The sequence below is a fragment of the Hemitrygon akajei genome, chromosome 9 (genome assembly GCF_048418815.1).
Source record: "Hemitrygon akajei chromosome 9, sHemAka1.3, whole genome shotgun sequence".
Lineage (NCBI taxonomy): Eukaryota > Metazoa > Chordata > Chondrichthyes > Myliobatiformes > Dasyatidae > Hemitrygon > Hemitrygon akajei.
In genome coordinates, this window is record NC_133132.1 from 156,544,633 (window position 1) to 156,570,835 (window position 26,203).

Consider the following 26,203-nt stretch of genomic DNA (forward strand, 5'->3'; position numbering starts at 1 on the left):
TGTGTGACTGTTCTTCGCTTATTTGATGGTGGAAGGAAACTACAACCATTTCAGGGTCAAAACGGCACCACGGTAGAATTTTGACTCAGCTCTAGTAGTAACAAATCACCTTTGCATTGACCAAGTGATTGCTCTATTAATCAAGCAGAGAACAATGCTATTCTCGGTGCAATTTGGAAATTAGGTCTCGTTGTTACTTGAGAATTCCAGAGCAACCTTGTTTTATGCTTTCCTAGACCAAGATCTAACCAAGTTATCTGCTCTCCCTAACCCCCATCCCACTCCTCATGATGCTGATTCCTACACTTTCCTCACTTACCAACACTGATCTTGCACCCTCTCCTCGATGACCAATTGCAACCCTTTAGCAATCACCTTTGGTCTTGCATTGTCAAGCTTCAGACCCACTCTCAAAGACTCCAGGCCCTTTGCTACTGAGTTCCAATATGTTTCCTACCCTCTATGCTCCCAATGAATCTCTCAGCCCTGTCCTGGGATCAATTTTCCTGTATTCTGATTTTCCAGTGTCAAGATCAGGGTTCCCAGCCTGGTTTCCACAGACCCCTCGGCTAATGGTACGCATCTATGGCATGGAAAAGTTTGGAACCCCTGCTCTAGATACAGGAAGGTGCATTTTCACATTTTTATCTTCAGTCTCCAGAGTACCTGGTGACTCGGATAGTATAGGATTTTGCATTGGTAGGCTTATGACTGGCATTATTATTGGTATGTCCCCTAACAGCATTTTTAATAATACTGAAGATTCCCCAAGTCAAAACAATATTTACTAATTTGTCCTTTTGAATAGAGGAAACAATATATACAAAATAGATGCCTGGTAACCTCTTGTAGTCTTCTCCACCATTCAATATGATGAGGTTTGATGGTCCACCTCAACCCTTTCCTACCTTGTGGCCTAAATCCTTAATTATCCTTAAACCAGGTCACTCAATTTACTTGTTAGGTTTAATCTTCTGTCAGTAGCGGAGGGGTATTCCATCAGCTAGGCTCAGTAATGGAAGTTCATAGACCCCTTGCTTAATGGTATTGGTCCATGGTGTAAAAAAGTTTGGGAACTCCTGTTCTAGATAATGTATCTCTATAAAAGCAGTGATCCAACCAGTAAGCATTGACTGAATATATATTCCATATCAGTTAAAACATTGCTGAATAGTAAAAGAAATATGATAGGTGCTATGAAAAGGAATGGCTTATGTGTGGTTAAAATGTGCCTTAACACACAAAGCGAGCAGTAACACGTCGACGACTTACTACGCCTTGTGCTTGAGTTTTAGTAGGTGTCAGAGATAGGAATACCACCCCCATCTCCTTCTATTCCCCACTCTGACCTTTTTACCTCTTTTCACCTGCCTATTACTTCTTCCTGAGTCCACTCCTCCTTCCATTTCTCCTATGGTCATTTGACCTTTCCCACCTACCTGGCTTCACCTATCAACTTCCAGCTAGCCTCCCCCACCCCATCTTTTAATTCTGGCATCATCCCCCTTCCTACTCAGTCCTGAAGAAGGGTCTTGGCCTGAAATGTTGACTATCTATTCATTTCCATTGATGCTGCCTGACATGCTGAGCTCCTCCAGCATTTTGAGTGTGTTGCATCAGAAACAAAATCTCCATTTTTCCCTTGGCTTCACTGTTGGTGCCTCGGATCATTGCAGATTATTGTTATTGAGCAACTTGATGGGTTTGGTTGCAGAAAATGACTGTAATATGCAGTGGAGCAGAATTCATAGGACATTATTGAATATATCAAAGTAGTACCAAGAGACTGTGTGAATCACTGTGCAAGAAGGCAGAGTCTAAACTGCAACAGTGGGCTTTAAGCTGATTGAAGTGTTCAGTGTTCCTCTCCTGCAGGAAGAATATTCCTGTGGCTACAACAGCAATAAAAGTAAATGGGATTTTTGCCAAATCGAAAAGCGCCTGAAAATGTGATTATTCCTAAATGAGACTGGCACAATTGGCTAATCAGGTTGGAGTCATTAAAATGTAGTTAGACAGAGACCATAAAGCTAAATTATTCTTTAGCTTCTGTTAAGCAATAGATTTTTATTTCGGACCAGTGTCTGTGGCTTGCGAGGTGCAGCAAGAAGGTTCCAATCAATGCTGCTGATTCTACTAATTTAAACGGAGGGGGAAGAAAGCTTAAAGCATACGAGTTTGGAAAACAGTATGAGAATATACAGAATCTGTATAAGAATTCAACCATTCTGATATGATTACAACACTCACAAGTTAAATACCCTTCAGGGACCAGGAATGTTATTAATGCGGTTCATTACAGATTAGGAGACTCTTCCGAAGATATCTTGCGTTCTATTTTTATATGTTGTCTATGCCACATGTAGCTTTCCTCATAAAGTGTAATGGAGTGTTATCCCTGTGTCTGAAAACTAACTCACATCAGATTTTCAGCATATGATTCTGAAAAATCCATAAAATATAGTTTGAAAGGAGGCTTTCCTGTTGATCTTTGGTTTGGATTTACTTCATCTTGCTAATCCAAAGCTCCATTAAATATTTGTTTCCAGAGCCCTCCTCACTTAACCGCCTTAAGTATAAACAGTCATTTTGGAATTTGCTCATTGATCTTATTTTGGTGTGAGGACTGTTCATTGCTAGTACACCAGCTTGCATATCTTCTTCAGCCTGTTTATTCACATTTCACTCTCTTTAATTTCCTTCAAAAGTTAACCCATGATTACCTTTAACTCAAATACATTTATACTACTCTCTATCCATCTGCCGCCACATACCAACTAATTTCATGATATATTCCAATGATAATAAACCTGATTCTGATTTTGAACTTAGTTCTGACTAAGCTGTTAGCTTTTAATGTGTTTGAGCATAGGCAATTGCGTTCGTTCTTGTTATACTTGAGAATTAGAGAAAAATTATGAACTTATTTCTTTATTGACATACAACGTGGAATAGGCCCTTCTGGACCTTTTGGCAATTTGAGCTTCACTATCCAGTAACCCCCAATTTAGACCATTTCGAAGGAGGCCATTAGGCCTATCGAGTTTGCTCCGCTATTTAATCATGGCTGATCCTTTTTCTCCCCTCCTTAGCCCCACCTCCCAGCCTTCTCCCTGTAGCCTTCAATGCCATGTCCAGTTAAAACCTACCAATCTCTGCCTTAAGTACACCCAATGACCTGGCCTCCACAGCTGACACCCTCTGGCTAAAGAAATTTCTCTGCATTTAAACAGACATCCCTGTATCCTGAGGCTCTGCCCTCTTGCCCTAGACTCCTCCACCATGGGAAACATCCTCATCACATCTACTCTGTCTAGGCTTTTCATCATTCGAAAGGTTTCAATGAGATCTCCCCTCATCTTTCTAAATTCCAGCAAGTACAGACCCAGAGCCATCAAATATTCCTCGTCTGATAACCTTTTGTTCCCGGAATCATCCTCATGAATCTCCTCTGAACCCTCTCCAATGTCAGCACATCTTTTCTTAGATGAGGAGCCCAAAACTTTTCACAATTCTTAAGGTGACGTGGTTTAATCATAGCCTAATTATGGAACAATTTACAACAACTGATTAAGCTTCCAGTCGATATGTCTAAGGTCCATGGGAGGAAGCTGGAGCACTCAGCGGAAACCCATATTCTTTTTGCAATGAAGTTTAAAAGGTTCTAAGCCAAATTTATAAAATTTTCAGGAAGTTCAACAACCATCTGGGTCATTTATAAATTTTACTTCACACTGCTCAGGAATACTTTACCTTTGTTGGGAAGGCTAGGAGCTGTGAGTTTCCGTAAGACTATCAGACATAGGAATAGAATTAGGCCATTCAGCCCATCACACTGAGGGTGACTTCACTGTTGCATTTTCAGTGCACTGTGGAAAAAGATAGGGATCATACTCACAAACTGTACTGCTGCTGTGCATAAAGGTCGATTACATTCTTATCAATTGTAACAACAGGAAGTGATAAATAGTTATTTCATTTGTAGATTGGAACTCCAAAATATTTGTAAAAATATTGCTTTACAACAATGGTCCATTAATTTTCTACTGATTATACACATTTTTTAAGCTTTGAATTTGAAATTTATATTACTTTTTCAAATTTGAGAATATGAAATCTTTATTTTTTCAAATTTTTCAAATTTTCAAATTTTCAAATTTGAAAATTTGAAATCTGAAAAATAATTAACTTTCTCTTTAATACAAATCCAAAGTGGGCATGAAGAGATAGACTTTCTTTCATTAATTATTTTATTCCATTCTTTTCTGAGGAGGAAGTGTTGATGTGCTTAACTGCTAATGTGTTGCATGCACATTCTGTGGATATAGCAGAAAATGGAGAACGCTTAATAATACTTTGGAATTTTAATCTTAATTATCCTAAGTCATTGTTATTTTTAGCATGCTATTCTGTTGGATGATTATAGATCTGTGTAATATTTTGACGCACCAATCTTGTGTTTATCTGCACAACATGATGACTCCAGCTCATCTTGTCTTTGTTCTGGTTTAGGTGAAATCGAATCCCAGACAAAAAAGAAAGGTGGGTATTTACAGCATCACATGTGCACACTGAATACAGATACAATTTGAAATGTTGCTAGTGGTGGCATTTTCAAGTCTCAAGTCAGCTCAACATTGTATGAGTGACATGGGGTCTTTTCATGGGGGCAATTCAATCTTAACTAGATTGTACTTGTAATAATTAACTGACAGACCCTTAATGCTCTGTTAACCATAACACACAATGCCTTCACAGGCCAGTGGAAATGCAGAATTCCTGAAAACATTGCTTTGTAAAACATGAGTGGGCCAGATTCCTGGTGCACTGTTCATTAGATTTTTCAAGTTGTAATTAATTATGTTAAAATATGGTGCTGAGGAAGTCTCTAATACTTGCTATATTTCAAAAGAGACAGGGTGAAATAATTATATCAGAGGAACATGATGATTTTGCCAAAATATAAAATTACATAAAGTAGAGGTACTTTAGTGAAAGAAAGACATGATTCATTCATGATATAAAGATATTATCAACAGACTGTACCAAAACTGAAAGAAAATAAATAACTATCATTTTCATAGGAGATTTCTAAGCCTCCTTGATCCTGCCTCTGATATCTGCTGGGTGTGACTTTGTATCAGCAGAACACAATTAGGCATTGTTTATTAGCTTTTTATAAAGTTAGAAAAATCTATTCTTGAATCATTTTCAGGGTTTGCAATATAATTTATTTAAATATTATTTGCTTTTAATAATGAAATGCTGAGTAGCGTAGAGTTCAAAGTTCAAAATAAATTTATTATCTATGTTTGTGTATGCCACCATACATAGTATCTTGAAATTTATTTTTTTGCAGGCATTCACAATAGAACAAAGAAACACAATGGAATTGATAAATAACTACACACAAAGACTGACAAACAACCAATGTGTAAAAGAAGACAAACTGCTGAAATAAAAAAATAAATAATACTGAGAATGTAAGTTGTAGAGTACTTGAAAATGAGTCGATAGGTTCAGGACCCTGATGGTTGAAGGGTAATAATTGTTCTTGAACCTGGTGGTGTGGGTCCGAAAGCTTCTGTACCTTCTTCCCAATTGCAGCAGTGAGAAGAAGGCATCCATTCCAACACCTCCCTCTCCTTTCTCAAACTCTCTGTCTCTATCTCTGGTGACAGCTTATCCACTGATGTCTTTTATAAAGACACTGACTCTCACAGCAACCTGGACTAGACCTCTTCCGACTCTGCTCCTTGTAAAAATGCCATCCCCTTCTCCCTATTCCTCCATCTCTGCCACATCTGCTCTCAGGATGAGGCTTTTCATTCAAGAACCAAGGAGATGTCCTCCTTCTTCAAACACCATCAATACTGTCCTCAACTGCATCTCTTCCATGTCACACACATCTGCCCTCACCCCATCATCCCACCACCTCTCCAAGGATAGGGGTCCTCTTGTCCTCATCTACCAGCCTCCATGTCCAGCACATAATTCTCCATAACTTCCGCCATCTCCAAAGGGATCCCACTACCACACGCATAATTCCCTCCCCTACCCCCCACTTTCTGCTTTCTTCTGGGATCACTCCCTTCGCTTCTGCCCTGTCCATTCATCCCTCTCCACTGATCTCCCTCCTGGCACTTATTCTTGCAAGCTGAACAAGACCCCACACCTCCTCCCTCACTACCATTCAGGGCCCAAACAGTCCTTCCAGGTGAGATGACACTTCACCTGTGAGTCCAACAAAAACACTTCTACTGTATCTTGGTGTGGCCTCCTGTATATCGGTAAGACCAGAGGTAGATAGGGAGACCGCTTTGCTGATTATCTACGCTCCATCTGTCAGAAAAAGTGGGATCTCCCAGTGACCCCCCATTTAAATTCCACTTCCCAATCCTATTCTGAAATGTCAGGCCATGGTCTCCTCCATTGTCGCAATGGGGTCACATTCAGGTTGGAGGAGCAACAGTTTATATTCTGTCTGGGTTGCATCCAACTTGGTGGCATGAACATTGATATCTCAAACTACCATTAACCCCCCCCCCCACCCTCTTCACGTTCCCCATTCCCACTTCCCTCTCTCTACTTTTCTCTGTACCTGCCCATCATCACCCTCTGGTGCTCCTCCCCCTTCTCTTCCTTCCATGGCCTTCTGTCCTCCTCTATCAGATTTCCCCTTTTCCAGCCCTTTAACTTTTTCACCAATTAACTTCCCAGCTCTTTACTTCACTCCTCTCCCCCCTCCCAGTTTCACCCATTGTCTTGTGTTTCTTCGTCCTATCCTCCCACATTCTTCCTCTGACTTCTCATCGTTTTTTTTCCAGACTTCATGGAGGGTCTCGGCCCGAAACATCGACTTTTTACTCTTTTCCATAGATGCTGCCTGGCCTCCTGAGTTTCTCCAGCATTTTGTGTGTGTTGCCTGGATTTCCAGCCTCTGCAGAATTTCTCTTGTTCTTGAGAAGCATGGCCTGGATGGTGTGGGGCCCTTGTTGATGAATGCTACTTTCTTGCTCCTTGTAGTTGTGCTCAACTGTGGGGAGGGCTTTTCCTGTGACAGACTGATCTATATCCACTATTTTTTGTTGGTGTGTCCGTTCATGGGTACTGGCTTTTCCATACCAGGCCATAATGCAACCAGTGAGGATGTTCTCCTCTGTGCATGTATAGAAATTTTTCAAACTCTTAGTTGATGTGCCAGATCTGTGCAAACTTCTAAAGAAAGTTGAGGTGCACCAGTACCTTCTTTTTAAAGGCACATGTGTGCTGGTCCCAGGATATATCCTCTGAAATGTTATTACAATAGCAAATTATCCCTCAGGGTACATTGCAGGATTTTCTCAGGGCGGTGTTCTGGGCCTAAACTTCACCAATGACCTTACTTCCACTGTCAGCATCTCTGCTGATTATGGATCATTGATCAACTACACTCGCGTCTCCTTAGTAAATGAAGCAGTCTATGTTAAAGATCTAGAGAATGTACAGACATGGGAAAGTACCGACCAATTCCAACATGCATTTTCGTTGTGGACATCAACATCTTGGGATCTCTGTTGAACAGAAGTTCACCCAAGCCAGCCACGCAAGTACAAGAGATTGAAGGTCAGATGGGCATCCTGCAATTACTAAATTATCTCCTAACATCTTAAAACTTGTTTCCCATCTGGAAGGTGGACGTTAGGAAGACTCACAATTCAGTCAGATGAATGCAAGTCCAACAATGCTCTGCTCTGGTTATCTAACTTAATTCAATATCACCTTCCAAATTTAAAACCACCGTTGTGAGTGTAACAGGTGCCTGGGAATATCACCATTCACACTTTCCCTTTTAAGTTACACTCTATTTTTGATCATATATCACCCTCCCTTCATTGCTACTGAGACATAAAAAAATGAATTAAACTATTAACAAATTTCAGTAATAAAAATTAAAGCATAAACACATTGGTACTTGATTTAAAACATTTAAGCAAACTTATTTAATTAAAATCTAAATTATTTAATGCTATTTGTGTCTTCCAAAGCTAATTGGAAATTATTGGGATTGCAGTCCATTTAGTTCAAAAGTGTCAAATGGCTGTTCCAGTCCAAGTTTAATTTAGCATGGCCTCAGCAGACACATTCATCATTCCGATTACTGGAAAAGTTTGGGTCCGTCACTGTTAGAATCCATGAGGAATCAGTGCCAGAATGCAGTCAGCAAAATTCCACTACCGATGGTCTTCGAATATCTGGACAGCAGAAGTGCGTACACTAGGCTGCACTTAATCATCTATAGCATGGCATTCAATACCATCATCCTGTCAAAACTAATTAATAAGCTTTAAGACCTTGGCCTCAATTCCTCCTTGTGCAATTGGATCCTCGATTTCCTCATTTGCGGTCCCCAGACAGTTTGGACTGGCAACAACATCTCCTCCACAATCTCCATCAGCACAGGTGCAGCTCAAGACTGTGTGCTTAGCCCCTGCTCTACTCACTTTACACTTATGATGTGTGGCTAAGTACAGCTCTAATGCCATATCCAATTTTGCTGGCGACACCACTGTTATAGGCCGAATCAGAAGTGATGATGAATCAGCATATAGGAGGGAGATTGAAAATATGGCTGAGAGGTACCACAACAGCAACCTCTTAAGCAATTTCAGCAAGTCTCAGGAGCTGATTATAGACTTCAGGAGGAGGAAACCAGAAGTCCATGAGCCAGTCCTCATTGGAAGATCAGACTTGGAGAGGATCAGCAACTTTAAATTCTACAGGTTTATCATGTTGGAAGGCTAAGCATGTAAGTGCAATTATGAAGAAAGCACTACAGCACTTCTACTTCCTTAGAAGTTTGCGAGGATTCAGCATGATATCTAAAACTTTGACAAACCTACAAATGCATTGTGGAGGGTATATTGACTGGCTGCATCACAGCCTGGTTTGAAAACACCAATGCCCTTGAAAAGAAAATCCAACAAAAAGTAGTGGATATGGCCCAGTCCATCATGGGTAAAGCCCTTCCCACCACTGAGCACATTGACACAAAGTGTTGTCACAGGAAAGTAGCATCCATCATCAGGGACACCCACCACCCAGGTCATGTTCTCTTCCTGCTGCTGACATTAGGAAGAAGGTAAGGGAGCCTTAGGTTCAAGAACACTACCAGGTTCAAGAACAGTTATTACTCCTCAACTAAAGGGGGTAACTTAACTCAACTTTATGTGCCCCATCATTGAAATGTTTTCACAACCTATGTATGGACTCATTTTCAAGGACTCTTCATCTGAAGTTCTCAATATTTATTGCTTATTTGCTATTATTATTTCTTTCTTTTTGTATTTGTGCAGTTTGTTGTCTTCTGCAAACTGGCTGAACACCACCATTGGTGTGATCTTAGTTGATTGTACTATGGTTATATTGGATTCATTGAGTATGCCCACAAGAAAGTGAACCTCAGAGGTGTATACGATGACATATCTGTACTTAGATAATACATTTACTTTGAACTTTGAAGAATATTCAGAGCATGCAGAACATTTCTTAGGAAGATTAGTGTAAGCACTATATAAATGTCCCCAGAATTGGTGGGCATAACAAGAGTATTCAATATAAATTATATAGATTTATAATGGTCTTCCAATCAAAAGATGCAAGAGACTGTGCAATATTTTGACATTCTGTTGCATATTTATAATCAACATCATGCCATTCAATCTGGAGCCTGATTACTGTACAAAATTCATGCATAGAATGCTTGTGGAAATTGTAGTCTTGACCTCATGGGATGTGCTTTTGCATGGAGACATCTGGTCACACAAGTTATTTCAAACAATGAGTAATACATTACTGATGTCCCTCCTGCAATTTTCCACCATGTTTATGAGTAGGAGATACTTGTGATAATCATCACCTGCTTTTACTTAAAGGCCACATTCCTATCTGGGCTACGGTGAGAAAGCCTGGCAGTGAGGTTCCACCAGGATTGTTATTGCAATCATTCTTCTCGAAGTAAAGTGCATTTTTTTTAAGTCCACGGGGCAATGAGTTCCTCAGTCATTTGTCCCTCATGACCACCTCCTCACAGCCAATGTTATATGATATCCGCTGCTCCCTCACTCCTTGTCACGAATCTGCACCAAAGTGAGTTCAGTAAATCCAGCTGTGATTCCATTTGTATTCATCACCCTCCGAGATAGCTGAGATATAACCATGCTTGTAAGTAACTTAAGGATAATCACGTCAATCAATTTAGACATACCAAAAATCCAAAGACAGAAATAACTGATCATTTAATCAATTAATCTATTTTGTGTTGGTTGATAGATTGTTATGTATAACACACGAGGTATTCTAATAACTTCTATATTCACTTGAGAGACAGAATGGAGTTTCAACTTAGCAGCTCTCACTGAAACATTGTTCTTGTCCAATGGACATAGCTGCTCTTCATTTCTTACTCAATTTCACTCAGAATTCAAAAATATTGATTCACTTGTTAACTTTCCATGTATCATTTTATTATTCAATACAAGCTCTATAAGTACTGAAACCTTGAAAATTTTGTGCCAACCCTAAATCTTTTAGAAGTAGAGTGCCCTGAAGTCTGCATATTAATCCTGATCATTTTTACACTCAAGCCCTCTATTTGTAAAGCCAAACGTATTACTTTAATTAATTTTAGCTTTTTGATTAACTTTAAATCTTTTACGTTCCATGGAAGCTTTGACAATTAGATTTGATGTATGCTTTACTGTTGCCTGGAGATCCCATTTCCCAAATGTCCCATATGCCAACTTCATTCTGTTTGAAGTGAAATTTGCTCCATTCTAGTCTCTTGAATTCCATAAATTATAATTTTGCAACATTATAAGTCAGTTTGCATCATATAGATGGAATTTGAAAATGTATTTAAATAAGTAATGGTCTAATTATATACTTACTTGTGATATTAAACGATGGTTTTATTTCACTTTTTTTAAATCTATTTTAGGAGTTTATCACCCCCCAGCTAAAAGAAAAGGTTGGTAATCTCACTGTAAAAAAACTTACTGGTCTTATTGGTAAAATTAATCTCAATGCTTAGTGATCTGAATTCATAGTCATTAATTACTGAAAGAAAGCCATATGTAGACATGTTGAATTAGGATGGAGTTGCACCAGCTGTACAAACTTAACTGCCTTCAATTTAATTTCTCAAATTTATTTGAATGCAGATTAATTAGAATAAGCATGTTTAAGTCTTGTTCAGATCTTTTCTGCAAACTGATGGTATCAGAATCAGATTTAATATTGTCGCTATATGTCATGAAATGTGTTAACTTTACAGCAGCAGTAAAATGCAATGCAAGATAATAGGGAAAAAACACCTGTGAATTACAATAAATATATATAGTTAAATAAGTAGTGCAAAAATAGGAAATAAAAAAAGTAGTGAGGTGGGTTCAATGCCCATTCAGAAATCAAAGAGCAGAGGGGAAGAAGCTGTTCCTGAATCGCTGAGTGTGTGCCTTCAGGCTCCTGTACCTCCTTCCTGATGGTAGCAATGAGAATAGAGCATGTCCTTTTCTATTTTTTAAATATCCTTGCATGCATATGCATTCTTTTTACAATCATAGAATGTAGAATATTACAGCACAATAGGGGTCCCTTCAGCCCGTGATGACTTTTTAAGATCAATCTAATCCTTCCGCACCCCCCCCCCCATTTTCTTTCATAGATGTACTTACCTAAAAGTCTCTTAAATGTCACTAATGTATGTGCATGGGTGGTGGGGTGGAGATACATTTCTTCTAAAGGAGGTGCAGGGTGCTCCTTTCCTCTGCTAGCCTGCAGGTCACCCTTGGGCAAAGTGTAGCATCTGCTTAGCCCATCAGTCAGGGTCAAGTGAAGCCATGGGAGGAGGTGGTGGGTAGTTGTATGAACGCTTGATTCATATCATATCCTGGTTATGTGACCACTAATGCCAGGCAGACAGTCTCTGAAGAGATAATGGCTGGGTATTGATAATTGACACCTGTCTTGTAAAGACACTGCTCAGAAGAAGGCAATGGCAGATCAGTTCTGCAGAAAAAATTGCCAAGAACAGTCATGGTAATGGAAAGACCATGATTGTCCACATCATACGACACAGCACATAACTAACGAACCAATATATCTGTCTCTATCATCACTCTGACAGTGCGTTCCATGTGCTTATCAGTCTTAAAAAACCTAACTTTGACATCTCCCCCATACTCCCCTGAAATTATCTTAAAAATTGTGTCCTCTCCTATTAGCCATGGCTGTCCGGGGGAAAAAAAACACCGCCTGTCCATTCTCTCTATGCCTCGTAACATCTTATGCACCTTTAATAAATCATCTATCATCCTCCTTTGCACCAAAGAGAAAAATCTCATTTAATTTTGCCCTAAAACCTTCACATTGTCTGAGCAGGAAAAGATGAAATTGTATGTCTTATTTTCACTTCTGCAAGAATCCAAAAGGGATATAGATTTCAATCTAAGATGGAGGAATTGAGCTCCCAAGCTTTATTTGTAAGAGCTGCCAGTTCATATCACACTCCACATGTAGCCTGGCTATTTTGTAGGAAAAAAATGTTGAACATTAATACAACTTTTCTCACATTACCAACTGAAAAGAAAGACACATGATAGCAACTGGGTACAAGTAACCTTTCCAGGGCCTGGTCTGATTGCTAAAGAATTCAGAGGATGCAACTAGATCCAATCTCATGTGCTGCAGTAACTGATTTTGCCCTATTCATCTGTTTCTCACACTTCCTGCAGCATAAACCTAACTAATTTTCTCTCTTCACCACTTCTAATGAAGGGCCTTTAACCTTCAATCTGACCTTAAACTTCGACAAAATTCTATAGACGTGTGGTGGAGAGTATATTGACTGGTATGGAAACACCAATGCCCAAGATCGGAAAATCTGACAGAAAGTAGTGGATACAGCCCCATCCATCACAGGTAAAGCCCTTCCCACCACCGAGCACTGTCGCAGAAAAACAGCGTCCATCATCAAGGACACCCACATCCAAGTCATACTCTCTTTTCCCTGCTGGCATCGTGAAGGAAGTGCAGGAGCCTCAGGACTCACAGCAGGTTCAGGAAGTTACAACCCTCAACCATCAGGCTTATGAACCAGTGGAGATAACTTCACTCAACTTCACTCGCCCCATCCCAGAACTGTTCCCACAACCTATGGACTCACTTTCAAGGACTCTTCATCTCATGTTCTCAATATTTATTGCTTGCTTGCTTATTTATCTATTTATCTATTTATTTATTATTTCCTTTATTTTTCTTTTGTATTTGCACCATTTGTTGCCTTTTGCACATTGGTTGTTCGCCTGTCCTGTTGGATGCCATTTGTCATTGATTCTTTTAGATAGATAGATAGATAGATACTTTATTCATCCCCATGGGGAAATTCAACTTTTTTTCCAATGTCCCATACACTTGTTGTAGCAAAACTAATTACATACAATACTTAACTCAGTAAAAAAAATATGATATGCATCTAAATCACTATCTCAAAAAGCATTAATAATAGCTTTTAAAAAGTTCTTAAGTCCTGGCAGTTGAATTGTAAAGCCTAATGGCATTGGGGAGTATTGACCTCTTCATCCTGTCTGAGGAGCATTGCATCGATAGTAACCTGTCGCTGAAACTGCTTCTCTGTCTCTGGATGGTGCTATGTAGAGGATGTTCAGAGTTTTCCATAATCTATGTAGAGGATGTTCAGAGTTTTCCATAATTGACCGTAGCCTGCTCAGCGCCCTTCGCTCAGCTACCGATGTTAAACTCTCCAGTACTTTGCCCACGACAGAGCCCGCCTTCCTTACCAGCTTATTAAGACGTGAGGCGTCCCTCTTCTTAATGCTTCCTCCCCAACACGCCACCACAAAGAAGAGGGCGCTCTCCACAACTGACCTATAGAACATCTTCAGCATCTCACTACAGACATTGAATGACGCCAACCTTCTAAGGAAGTACAGTCGACTCTGTGCCTTCCTGCACAAGGCATCTGTGTTGGCAGTCCAGTCTAGCTTCTCGTCTAACTGTACTCCCAGATACTTGTAGGTCTTAACCTGCTCCACACATTCTCCATTAATGATCACTGGCTCCATATGAGGCCTAGATCTCCTAAAGTCCACCACCATCTCCTTATTAGATTTACTGACTGTAATTACTCAGCATTTGAATGGAATTTATCAGAAAGTATTTGGCAAACTTTGGGAATTATGTCTCTGCAAATTTAGTTCATTAGTTCTTGAATGAAGATTTCCTGCTCCTAATTATTTTTGTTACCTTACATTTCCCAGGATAAATAATTCCCTGAAGATAACTGCTTTGGGAATTATTTAAATCTAGTATATTTTTTGTTATAAATAGATAGTGGAATGCTATTGATTTTATTGAGAGCAAGTGCATTTTTTATTTTGACATAACTGGAGGAAGATTATAACTGCATGAGATTTACAGAGATTTGGAAAATTCAACCATAGGAATTCTGAAATAGGTTTAAAAATGCCAGAACAAAATTGCTTGTCAACATAAACCAGTATATCTGACATTCCTAGTTCTAATGATGAGTCATGGACCCTGAATGTTGACTGCTTGCTTCTCTTTCATAGATGCTGCCTAATTGGCTGGCTTATGCCAGCATTTTTTGTTTTAGTTTCAAATTTCCAACAGCTGAAATTGGAAAGAAAAGTCTATATACTATATAGAAACATAGAAAATGTTATCTTGCTATCTTGACAATTGTACTCCACAAGAACTCTCTCTTATGAGTAGAACTGTGATTATTTTTCATCAGACTGGAAAATATGTGCTGGAGTCTTTGAAAAGCATTAAGTTAGATAAGTCGCTGAGACCAGATGAGATATACCGCAGGCTACTGTGGGAAGTGAGGGAGGAGATTCTGAGCTTCTTGTAATGATCTTTGCATTATCAATAGGGATGAGAGAAGTACCGGAGGTTGAGAGGGTTGCAAATGTTGTTCCCTTGTTCAAGATAGGTAGAGATAACCCGGGAAATTATAGATCAGTGAGTCTAACTTCAGTGGTGGGCAAGTTGTTGGAGAAGATCCTGAGAGGCAGGAAATAGGAGCATTTGGAGAGACATAATCTGATTAGGGGTAGTCAACATGGCTTTGTCAAGGGCAGGTCATGCCTTACAAACCTGATGGAATTCTTTGAGGATTTAACAAAACACACTGATGAAGGTAGAGCAGTGGATGTCGAGTATATGGATTTCAGTAAGGCATTTGGTAAGGTTCTCCATGCAAGGCTCCTTCAGAAAGTAATGAGGCATTGGATCCAAGGAGACCTTGCTGTGTGCATCCAGAATTGGCTTGCCCACAGAAGCAAAGGGTTCTGTATTCTAGTAGATGGTTTGTATTCTGTATGGAGGTTGGTGACCAGTGGTATTCTGCAGGGATCTGTTATGCGACCCCTCCTTTTGTGATTTTTATAAATGACCTGGATGAAGAAATAGAAGGGTGGCTTAGTAAGTTTGCTGATGACACAAAGGTTGGGGGTGTTGTGGATAGTCTGGAAGGTTGTCAGAGGTTACAGTGGGACATCGATAGGATGCAGAACTGAACTGAGAAGTGGCAGATGGAGTTCAACCCAGATAAGTGTGAAGTGGTTCATTTTGGTAGGTCAAATTTGAAGGCAGAATATAGTATTAATGGTAAGACTCTTGGCAGTGTGGAAGATCAGCAAGATCTTGGCGTCCCGAGTCCACAGGACACACAAAGCTGCTGCACAGGTTGCCGGTGTGGTTAAGAAGGCGTATGGTGTGTTGGTATTCATTAACCATGGGATTGAGTTCAAGATCTATGATGTAATGTTACAGCTATGTAAGATCTTGGTCAGACCCCACTTGGAGAACTGTGTTCAGTTCTGGTCACCTCACTACAGGAAGGATGCTGATACTATGGAGAGAGTGCAGGGGAGAGTTACAAGGATGTTGCCTGGATTGGAGGGTGTTCCTTATGAGAATAGGTTGAGAGAACTCAGCATTTTCTCCTCAGAGTGACAGAGGATGAGAGGTGACCTGATAGAGGTGTATAAGATGATGAGAGGTATTGATCATGTGGATAGTCAGAGGCTTTTACCCAGGGCTGAAATGGCTAACACGAGGGGCATAGTTTTAAAGTGCTTGGAAGCAGGTACCGAGGGGATGTCAGGGATAAGATTTTCACACAGAGAGTGGTCGGTGTGTGGAATGCACTGCTGGCAGCTGTGGTGGAAGAGGATACAATAGGGTCTTTTAAGAGCTTCTTAGGTAGGTACATGGAACTTGGGAAAATATAGGGCTATGTGGTAGGGAAAATCTAGGCAGTTTCTAGAGAAGGTTCCATGGTCAGCACAATAGTGTGGGCTGAAGGGTCTGTAATGTGCTATAGATTTCTATGTTCTGGGCCTACCTTTTGGAAATGTCATTTCAAAAAAAACAACAATCATTTTCTTTTCTCCAGGTGAAACTCATCTTCCATCTAAAAGAAAAGGTTAGTGATTTTTCATCTTTAATATTGTGCAATGAAGATTTTTTTTAATAGATTGAATGACAAATCAAATATTGCCAACCTAAAAATTAGAATATCATTGTAATTATTTTGGGTGTCTCAATTGTATTCATTAATTTGTAGGATTCTGGTTTTGTTGAACTTATAGTTGTCATGTTTTGGCTGTCAATGATTAAAAGTATTTAAATTATGTTTGTATATATTTTGTATAAAATTGTGCTTATGTGTATGTGAAGTATATAGTAATAATTCAGCTTTCTCAATTATGTGTTACTACAGAACTACATAGAATGCTGTTATCTTCTTAAATGCAGAAGTTTCAGCATTTTTGCTCCTCAGATTTAAAGTATTCCAAAATTCACTCTATATCTCCTGGGTCTTTCAATTTCCAAATTGCCGATTTGCAATTGAACAGTGAAAGGGATCTCATATTTGATTGTCTATTTGTCAGAGAAGGATGTACAACTGCATATTTTCTATGAAACAATGTAGATAAATAACTTCTGCAATTGACACTGATTCAATTCAGTTTGAACAACAGAGCATTTTTGAACATTTCTTATTCTGTGAAGTACCTGCATTTAAGCCTGATATTGATCATTTTCATTAGATCAATAAGCTCTACAATTGATGATACAATTTAGCATTATTATACTAAAAATAAAGACTTATTTGGATTTGTTATTTTACATTACTTGTAGAAGTACAGAAAGTGACTATTTCAAAGGAGCTTCATTTTTTACTCTTGTTATTTAATGCAGTATTATGAATTTACCAATTTGCTATAAAACTAACTTTATTTGATTGTCTGTACTGCAGTAAACCACTTTATTTCCATTGAATCACAAACAAGAGTAAATCTGTAGATGCGGGAAATCCAAGCAACACACACAAAGTGCTGGAGGAATTCTGCAGGCCAGGTGGCATCTATAGAGAAGAGTACAGTCAACGTTTTGGGCTGAGACCCTTCAGCAGGGCCACCAGCATTTTGTGTGTATTGTTATTTCCACTGAATGTTTCTGTAATATGCATCAGAGAGTCTGCTTTGTAAGTGTGTTAAGTCATTTTACCTATTCTTAAAGAACAGCATTGAGCTATACACACAGTGGCAACTTTATTAGGTGTCTCATATCTATTAAAGTAGCCGTTAAGTGTATGTTCATAGTCTTCTGCTCCTGTAGCCCGCCTACTTCAAAGTTCAAAATGTTGTGTGTTCAGAGATGCTCTTCCACACACCACTGTTGTAACACGTGATTATCTGAGTTACCTTGGTTTTCCAGACTGCTGCCGCAGTCAGGGTATTCTCCTCTAACTTGTCTCAGTAACAAAGCATTCTTACCCACAGAAATGCCACTCATTGGATGTTTTTTTTTTGTTTCTCACACCATTCTCTGCAAACTCTAGAGCTAGATGTGCATGAAAATCACAGGAGATCAGTAATTTCCGAGATAATCAAACCACCCCGTTTTCCACCAATAATCATTGCTTGTTCAAAGTCACTTAGATCACATTTTGTCCCCATTCTGATGTTTGGTCTGAACGACAACCAGATCTCTTGCACGCATGCATGCTTTTATGCTTTGAGCTGCTGCCAGATGATTAGCCGATTAGATACTTTCATTAACAAGCAGGCATATAGGTGTTCCTAATAAGGTGGCTATTGAGTGTATTTTTAATATTACTCCAGAAAAGTTTTGAACAACCTGAGGGGGGCAATTCACGAGTAAATAGTAAATGTTCACTCCACTTAACAACAAAATTAACTCAATTTTTGAATGATTAAAGATCTCAATACTGCTGCTGGTTGATCACCTAGTCAAGCAGTATTATTTCAGCTGTAAATGTAACATCTTCGACACTATGGATGATCGCCCAGATATATATCGAACTATCCAATTATAGACCCCAACGTTCTGCCAATCGTCAGTCCTCCTAATGCGGGACAATCTGATCTCCCATGTCACAATACTCAGCTTCAGATCTGAGAGCAGTTTGATTCAGTTGTGAATGTGCAATAAGTATTCTATGGTATGAATTAGTTATCCTTCAGCATCAAGTAGAGAGTAGCACCAAGGCGTTTGATCATATCTGAGGTGAGAAGAAATTGACGCAGGCCAGAAGATACAATGACACCTGAAAAAACATTAAAAACATGTTGTGGTTTGCAAGGGATTAATCATTCCAGCCCCAGGACATAATTGCAAGAGTTTCTCAAGGAAAATTTGTGTTTGGCTATCCTGATCTTTTAAATCAAATCAAGTTTAATAATCATTTAAATTATACATAGCTGAATGAGACAACGTTCTTCTGGAGCCAAGGTGTAAAACGTTCAAAATAGCAGGCAAACATTCAAAAACAGTGAATAACATTATTCAAAATAGTGAGCAAAGAAGCATATTCACTTGAAACAAAAACATATACTGGTCCTGAGTGACAATGTCATCCAGCAATGGATAGTACGTTCTCCCGGCAATGTACAGACATTCGCAATATAGCCTGACATTCCACTGCTTGAATATGGGACAGCAGCACTGACAGGAGAGGCCGGGCCCCAGTCGCGCTTGGACGCCATACTGTAAATGCTTCCGCGACTCTCACCTGATCTGCAGCAGCAGGCAAGGCCTAGTCCTTGCTACAACCGAGGCTACGCAGCTCCCATGTCGTCTGGTCCCATTCAAGGGTAACAGGCCTGTAGCAACTTACGTTATCACTGTCCAACAGAGTCTTGCACTCACAAGTGAAATGTCCGAGAATGTACGAGACCATCTCCCACGGTTATACTGCACCAACTTTGATGCCGCTGAGTAGCGGGAAGCAACACGACCTGCAGCTAGGTCAGCTCCTCCGAACCGAAACCAACTGCTCCAACTATCCGAATGGCTACTCTGAGATCTCGACCAGCTCCTTCGACACCTTGGCCGACCCCCTTTTGACATCTTGGCGGGCGCTGCCACTGACACCAGTCCAGCTACTCCAATCAATGAGCAGCTCACTGATGGAGCAGCTCTGCAGTACCTAATGTTCTTGGAGCAGAATTGTCTTTGGATCATGAAAAAACACAACTTACAAAGCAAAAAGCACCTTTGGTTGGCCCCTGAGAGGCCATTGTATTTGCACAGTCACCATCTTACCTTGTTTTATCATCTCTTTGGAATTTGATCATTATAGTTGTTTACTGACAATTCCAAGGTGTTCACTTCCACTTACAATTTCTCCAAAAAAATGTTGGCTGTCCCCTCACTGCCCTAGAAAAAGGTGTTGACTGCCCCATCACTCCCTGGGAAAAAGGTGTTGGCTGTCTATTCTTTCTACACGCATCATATAAGAAGCTTACTAGCCAAGACTTGGCTAGGGAATGATAAGTAAGACCTTGGCATTGTTGACAAATATATAAAAACAATCAGTGGCAAATTTCAGTTGTCTTGATACTTGAGTTAGATTTTGATAATTATTTTTGAGGATATGCGACACTAAGATATAGGGGCAGAAATAGCCCCATCGAGTCTGCTCTGCCATTCAATCATGGGCTGATCCAATTCTTCCAGTCATCCCCACTCCCCTGCCTTCTCCCTATACCCTTTGATGCCCACAATAGTAGGACCATCTCTCTTGGTCACAGTCATCACTGGAAAGTAAAAGGTTTCCCTGTGAGTTCACTGTGCGACATGAGCAATTTAGATGCAGGTGGCTTCACCACATGGAGTAACACCATTTCTCAGGCACACAGCTTTGAGACGTGTCACAGTGTGATATAAAAAAAAAAGCAAGTTGATGCACCATCAGTAACTCTCTCTGAGATGTGAAGGCGAGATATCGGCTTTTATTGACTGGAAGAAAGAACAAGCAGTGGTTGACCACCATACTACATCCTGGAGAATGAGGCCGGGCTCAGGCCTCAATCGCCTTTATACCGGGGTCTGTGGGAGGAGCCACAGGAGCAGTCAGTGGGGGGGCGTGTCCAGACAGGTATATGTAGTTCACCACACGTGCAGATTGATTCTAATTATTATTCATTAGTTTTAAAGACACTTTTCCAATTTGAGTTTGGAGGGGAGCACTCCCAGAGAATACTATCCTGTTAGCAACATGTTTGAAATCCTTTGGGCAGCTTTTGGGATATAAAAGGCACCAGCTTTTGAAAAAAGAATTGAACAGGAAAATCAAGGTGAAAGGTTTGGTAGGAAAGTCACAGCATCATCTTTCTACTGCCTCATACAGGTTTTATCAGATTTATGGCTAAACTCACTGGACTAGCTGGGAAAGCAGCAATAGTCATTAACAGTTGCAAAACTGAACAGAAAAAGTTGGTTCTGAATATCTCTGAAATTCTGAAAGTCTCAATCTTTATTCAGTTGGTGCCCTTGTACAACATAATAAGCTGAGTATTTAAGTAATTCAAGGTTCATTCATTTGAAATTTGTTATATGTACCGTAGATTCCGGATTTTAAGCCGCTACTTTTTTCCCACATTTTGAACAGCTTTGAACTTTGCGGCCAATAATCCGAAGCGGCTAATGCATGATTTTTTTCATGCCGCCTCGTAAACATTTTGCCTCATAACAGTAGACCAATAAAATTGATGAGTAGTTCACAGAGGTCCAATGAAATTGTACGATAAATCAAGCGCACTTTCACAATTAAATTATTGTAAATCAGTCATTTGTACTCACCCTCATCAACATGGAAAACACTCGAAGCATTGTGCTGCCTACTTAGTTTAAACTATATTTGTTTTCTGTACTACATCGCGGGATGCTATGACGTCACACCCGGTTTCGCGGTGTCTTGTGGGAAAATGCCGGTTTGCGATGAAACGGGACGGAGGGAGGGAGCGCATTACGCGAGCGGCTTTGGATCTGAGCGAAAACGCTGCTTTTAAGTTAAAGGTGATCAATAACTTTTCCTGGTAGGCTGCAATATATATATTTTTTTACCAGTCGTTAGGAGATATTGGAATGTTGTTCAGTAAAGAAGTATACGCAACGTATATTTAAAAGTAGCCGCGTACGGGCACGGTTCGAAAAAAAGCATTTGCAATATTTATTTGTTTTTGTTACCATATGGATTTAATTAAAAGTTAAAAAAATCCTCACGTGTAATATCTTTGTGTGTAAATATCTCATATTACAACGTGGGACACCTGCGGCCGAAAATCCGGTGCGGCCGAAAATCCGGTGCGGCCTAAAATCCGGTGCGGCCTAAAATCCGATGCGGCCTTTACAATTAAAAAATTGATTTTATTTCTAAAATTAGAGCCAGCGGCTTTTAATCAGGTGCGCTCTGTAGTCCGGAATCTACGGTAGTTTTTCAGATTATTACACATGTACTTTACAAATGGCTGATTGTTTTACTAACTGTACAAGTGAGCTGTATAACTTTATAAGTGACAGTTTCCAAACACCTAGCATTTTTAAAAAATATCGTTTTTTTTAGACAACACATTGTGCAGTTGTTGCCACTGATATCCAGACCTGCTATTGGCAGGAATTTAATCTCCTTTTCGTTTCCAAAAACACTAAATGCAACACATTAATAGTACCAGTGCATTTTTTGGTTGTGCACACGTGAAACACAGCACTTATTGCCACAAAGTCTCCTCTAGCCCACCACACAGAGGTCAACACAGGCCTTAGACTCTAGAAGGTTCCAGAAAGATACCCTTTTATGCTGAAGTCTGTGATCTATTGCAAGTGGGTAGGTCTGTTTCTTCACTGGTTACCTCATCAAAGCTAGCTGGTCACAAGTTGTGGTAAGACCTTTGGAAATCAAATGATAAGGGTTAAGTTATCCCTCTCTGTCACAGCTCCGGACCTCTCTCCTGCATCTGCCATGGACTTCTCTGATAGTGTTGGTCCATGGCCTCCTCTTGTGCCAAGATGAGGCCACCCTCAGGGTGGAGGAGCAACACCATATACTCTGTCTGCTTAGTGTCCAACCTGATGGCATGAATATCAATTTCTCCTTGATAAAAAATACGATCCCCTCTTCTATTACTTCCCACTCTGGCTTATTATTTCTTCTCACCTGCCTATCACCTTCCCCTGGGTCCCCTCCTGCTTCCCTTTCTCCTATGGTCCACTCTCCTCTGCTATCAGATTTGTCTTCTTCAGCATTTTACCTTTCCCACCCACCTAGCTTGACCTATCACATTCCAGCTAGCCTCTTTTTCTTCTCCCCACCTTTTTATTCTAGCATTTCCCTCATTCCTTTCCAGTCCTGAAGAAGGGTCTCAGTTTGAAATGTTGACAGCTTATTCATTTTCACAGATGCTGCCTGACCTACTGAGTTTCTCCAGCATTTTGTGTGCTTGTTGCTTAAATTAATCATGTTCCTGGCCCTAAGTTAATATTGAGTGATTCGCTCCAATCTCTTTACACAGTGGAAACTTACGAACAGATAATGGCGAGAGCAAGTTTGATCTGATATATATTCAGAAAAATGAGGGGTGACCCCATTGAAACTTATCGAATGTTGAAAGACTTCAAAAGTTTAGTTGTGGAGAAGATGTTTCTGATGGTGAGATTGTCTAGAACCAGAGAACATAGCCTCAGAATAGAGGGACATCCATTTAGAATAAAGATGAGGAGGAATTTCTTTGGACAGAGAGTGGTGAATCTGTGGAATTTGTTGCCCCAGGGACTGTGGAGGCCAAGTCATGGGGTATATTTAAGGCCTGTGGATTCTTGATTAGTCAGGGCATGAAGGGATGTGGGTGGAGAAGGAAGGAGATTGGGGCTGAGAGGGAAATTGGATCGGCCATGATGAAGCAGACTCGATGAGCCATGTCCTGTTCTGTTACCTTATCTTGTAGTCTTATTCCAGCCATTTCAAAGAACAAAAGGGGATCTGAGGGAATGATTAAACTGTTTCCAGAGATTAACTAAATAAAAGGAGAGGCAGAAAAGTTAGGAATTGAACAGGGCTTAAAGAATTGGATTTGCAGCTGAAAATGATAGAATGAAAACTAGATCAGGATGGAAGAGGTAACAGAGATAATTTGGGGTATGAAGAGATTTAAGCCTGAATGAGAAGATTTGAACTTTTGAAGTCCAGAGAAATTGAAAAAAGAATGTTATTTAGTGAGGATAATAAGAATGTATGAATCAGAGCAATTGCAAGAAAATTATAGATGTCATTGCTTTGGATTGTGTGAAGTGGACGAGTCAAAATCCATCCACTGAGATAGCAAAATATCTATTGTCCTCCCATCCAGTGTATGGAGACAGTAGTGCAGATGTAACCTACGTGGTACAAGCATTTTCAGTCTGATAACAATAATCACACCTGCAATGTAGTCACCCCTTTACATCTTGCTTCTTGTGATTAGTTTGGTGCCAAGTGTTGTAACAAGTTTAGATGAGAAATATTGCACAACAAAGGGACAATAGCAGGCTCTGTGAGCTATTAGATGAATAAACACTTTTTTCTGAAAATTTAAAAGACTGAAATAAGAAAGGAAGTGTCCTCACTCAGACTTTACCTGACAGAGATTGGAGAGATTCTCATAAAGTTATACAGCATGGAGTCAGTCCATTCGACCCAAATCATCTGTGCTGACCATGTTGGTTGCCTTCCCAAACTAAAAGGAAAGATGATTGGTGAGGAAGGCAAATGCAATGTTAGCATTCATTTCAAGAGATCTAGAATATGAAAACAAAGATGTAATGTTGCAGCGTTACAAAGCACCGGTGAAGCTTCAGTTGGAGTATTGTGAGCAGTTTTGGGCCCCTTATCTTAGAAAGGATGTAAGGAAACTGGAAAGGGTTCAAAGGAAGTTCACAAGAATGACTCCAAGATTGAATGGCTTGTCATATGAAGAGCATTTGATGGCTCTGGGCCGGTATTCTCCAGAATTCAGAAGTATGAGGGGTGACCTCATTGAAACCTATTGAATGATGGAAGGCCGTGATAGCGTGGATGTGGCGAGGATGTTTCCTATGGTGGGAGAGTCTAAGACCTGAGGACACAGCCTCAGAATAGAGGAGCATCCTTTTAGATGGAGATGAGGAGGACTTTCTTTAGCCAAAGAATAGTGAATCGGTGAATCTGTGGAGGCCAAGTCTTTATGTATAAAGGTGGGAAGGCAGGAGCATGAAGGACGAATGTCCTGTTGATTCTTTGTGTCCAATTGCCTCATGTAGAACAGTCATGTTGTTGAAAATTTGGATGATAGATAGAAGTCTGTGAACTAAAACTCTTCACTTTCAGAAAAAAGTGAAATTTCAATGTCTATCATCAGCCTTCCAATTGACATGATGTCAAATATTTATCCATGTTATGACAAATATTCAATTATTAGAAGTCAACATCTTTCTCTGAGTTTTAAATGCCTGTTTTGATGGTGTCCTTGTTCTTTGAAATTATTAATAAGGTACTATATTTCATGAAGTGAGCTTAAATATGTTTGGCTTTCAATAGCTACAATTACCTTCCGTTAGACACAGTTCCAAGGAAGTAGTGGGTCAGTTATAGACCCCATTATAATAAATAAATAAACAAGAAATATCAAGAACATGCGCTGCAGAGACCTTTGAAGAGAGTCCATATGTTGCAGAATCAGTTCAGTGTTGATGTGATTGAAGTTATCCTCTCTGGTTAAGGAGCCTGAAGCTTGAGGAACCTGGTCGTGTAAGTCCACATGCTCCTGACTGCATCGGTGAGAAGAGCACATGACCTGGATGGAAGTGGTGGTGGGGCAGATTCCCTGATGGTTGATCCTGCTTCCTGATGACAGTGCTCCTAGTAAGTGTACTTAATGGTGGGGAGGGTTTTACCTGTGATGAACTGGGCTGTATCCACTACTTTTTGCAGTTCTTTCCATTTGGATGACATGGGAGAGCCATTCATATGCCTTGAAAATATTAAATTGACTGCCTTGACAGAGAGTAAAGCTGGAGGCCAGAATTCACCACCTTTCAAGAATTTCCAGAGGAGTTTTGTGTGCTGAGCTCATGCTGACCTACACCGATGATTTGATCGCATGGCTTGAGGCCCGTGCATCACACAGGACTCTCTCGACCCGCATGATTGACTGTGTCAATCCAGATCTGGTAAATTTGGGGATCTTGCCAAATGGCCGAGCGTGTGAGTGACAAAGCACATTGAGCTAAATCTGAGCTCAGCACATTAACACTGAATCATGATGTGCAACTCAAAGCAAAATGATTTTATTTGTCTCAGCAACTCTCTATAATGGTCATTTGAAAATCATGGTTGTGTTGACTTGACTGTGGAGCTCCAAGTAAAGTAGCCTGCACTGATGAGTGGAGGAGAGTTATTGTTACCCAAAGTTCAGAGAGTCATAGAAAACTACAACACAGAAATAGGCCCTTTGGCCTATCAAGTCTGTGCTGGACCATTTGTTGGAGAAAATAAACGAGACATGAATATTATGCTTTGGAACAGACTGTGACTAATGTCCTAAAAGTTAATTGCCTATAGCTATAACCAAAGGTTTTATACTAATTATCAAAATGGCATTGTTGACTCTAAAGGGCATTGTTTTCAGTACAGACTGATTTGAGAAATAAGAGAAAGTCATTATGAAAAATCAGCAATTTTGGTTTCATAATTTTCAATAAAAGGAATAATAATTAATGGCATTTGTGATATTTTACATTAATAAATCAAGATGAAATCAGCATGTGTTGAAACAAGGAGCAGATAGGAGGC

General features: G+C 39.9%; 1 protein-coding gene across 1 annotated transcript in view; it reads left to right on the forward strand.

Moving 5' to 3' along the window:
• trdn (triadin) overlaps positions 1-26,203 on the forward strand; it is a 507,565-nt gene that overhangs the window by 95,170 nt on the left and 386,192 nt on the right. Inside the window, exons 6-8 of the mRNA XM_073055375.1 lie at positions 4,513-4,542; positions 10,979-11,008; positions 16,484-16,513. Of these exons, the coding sequence (XP_072911476.1) occupies positions 4,513-4,542; positions 10,979-11,008; positions 16,484-16,513 (90 nt within the window). The remainder of the gene's footprint in view (positions 1-4,512; positions 4,543-10,978; positions 11,009-16,483; positions 16,514-26,203) is intronic.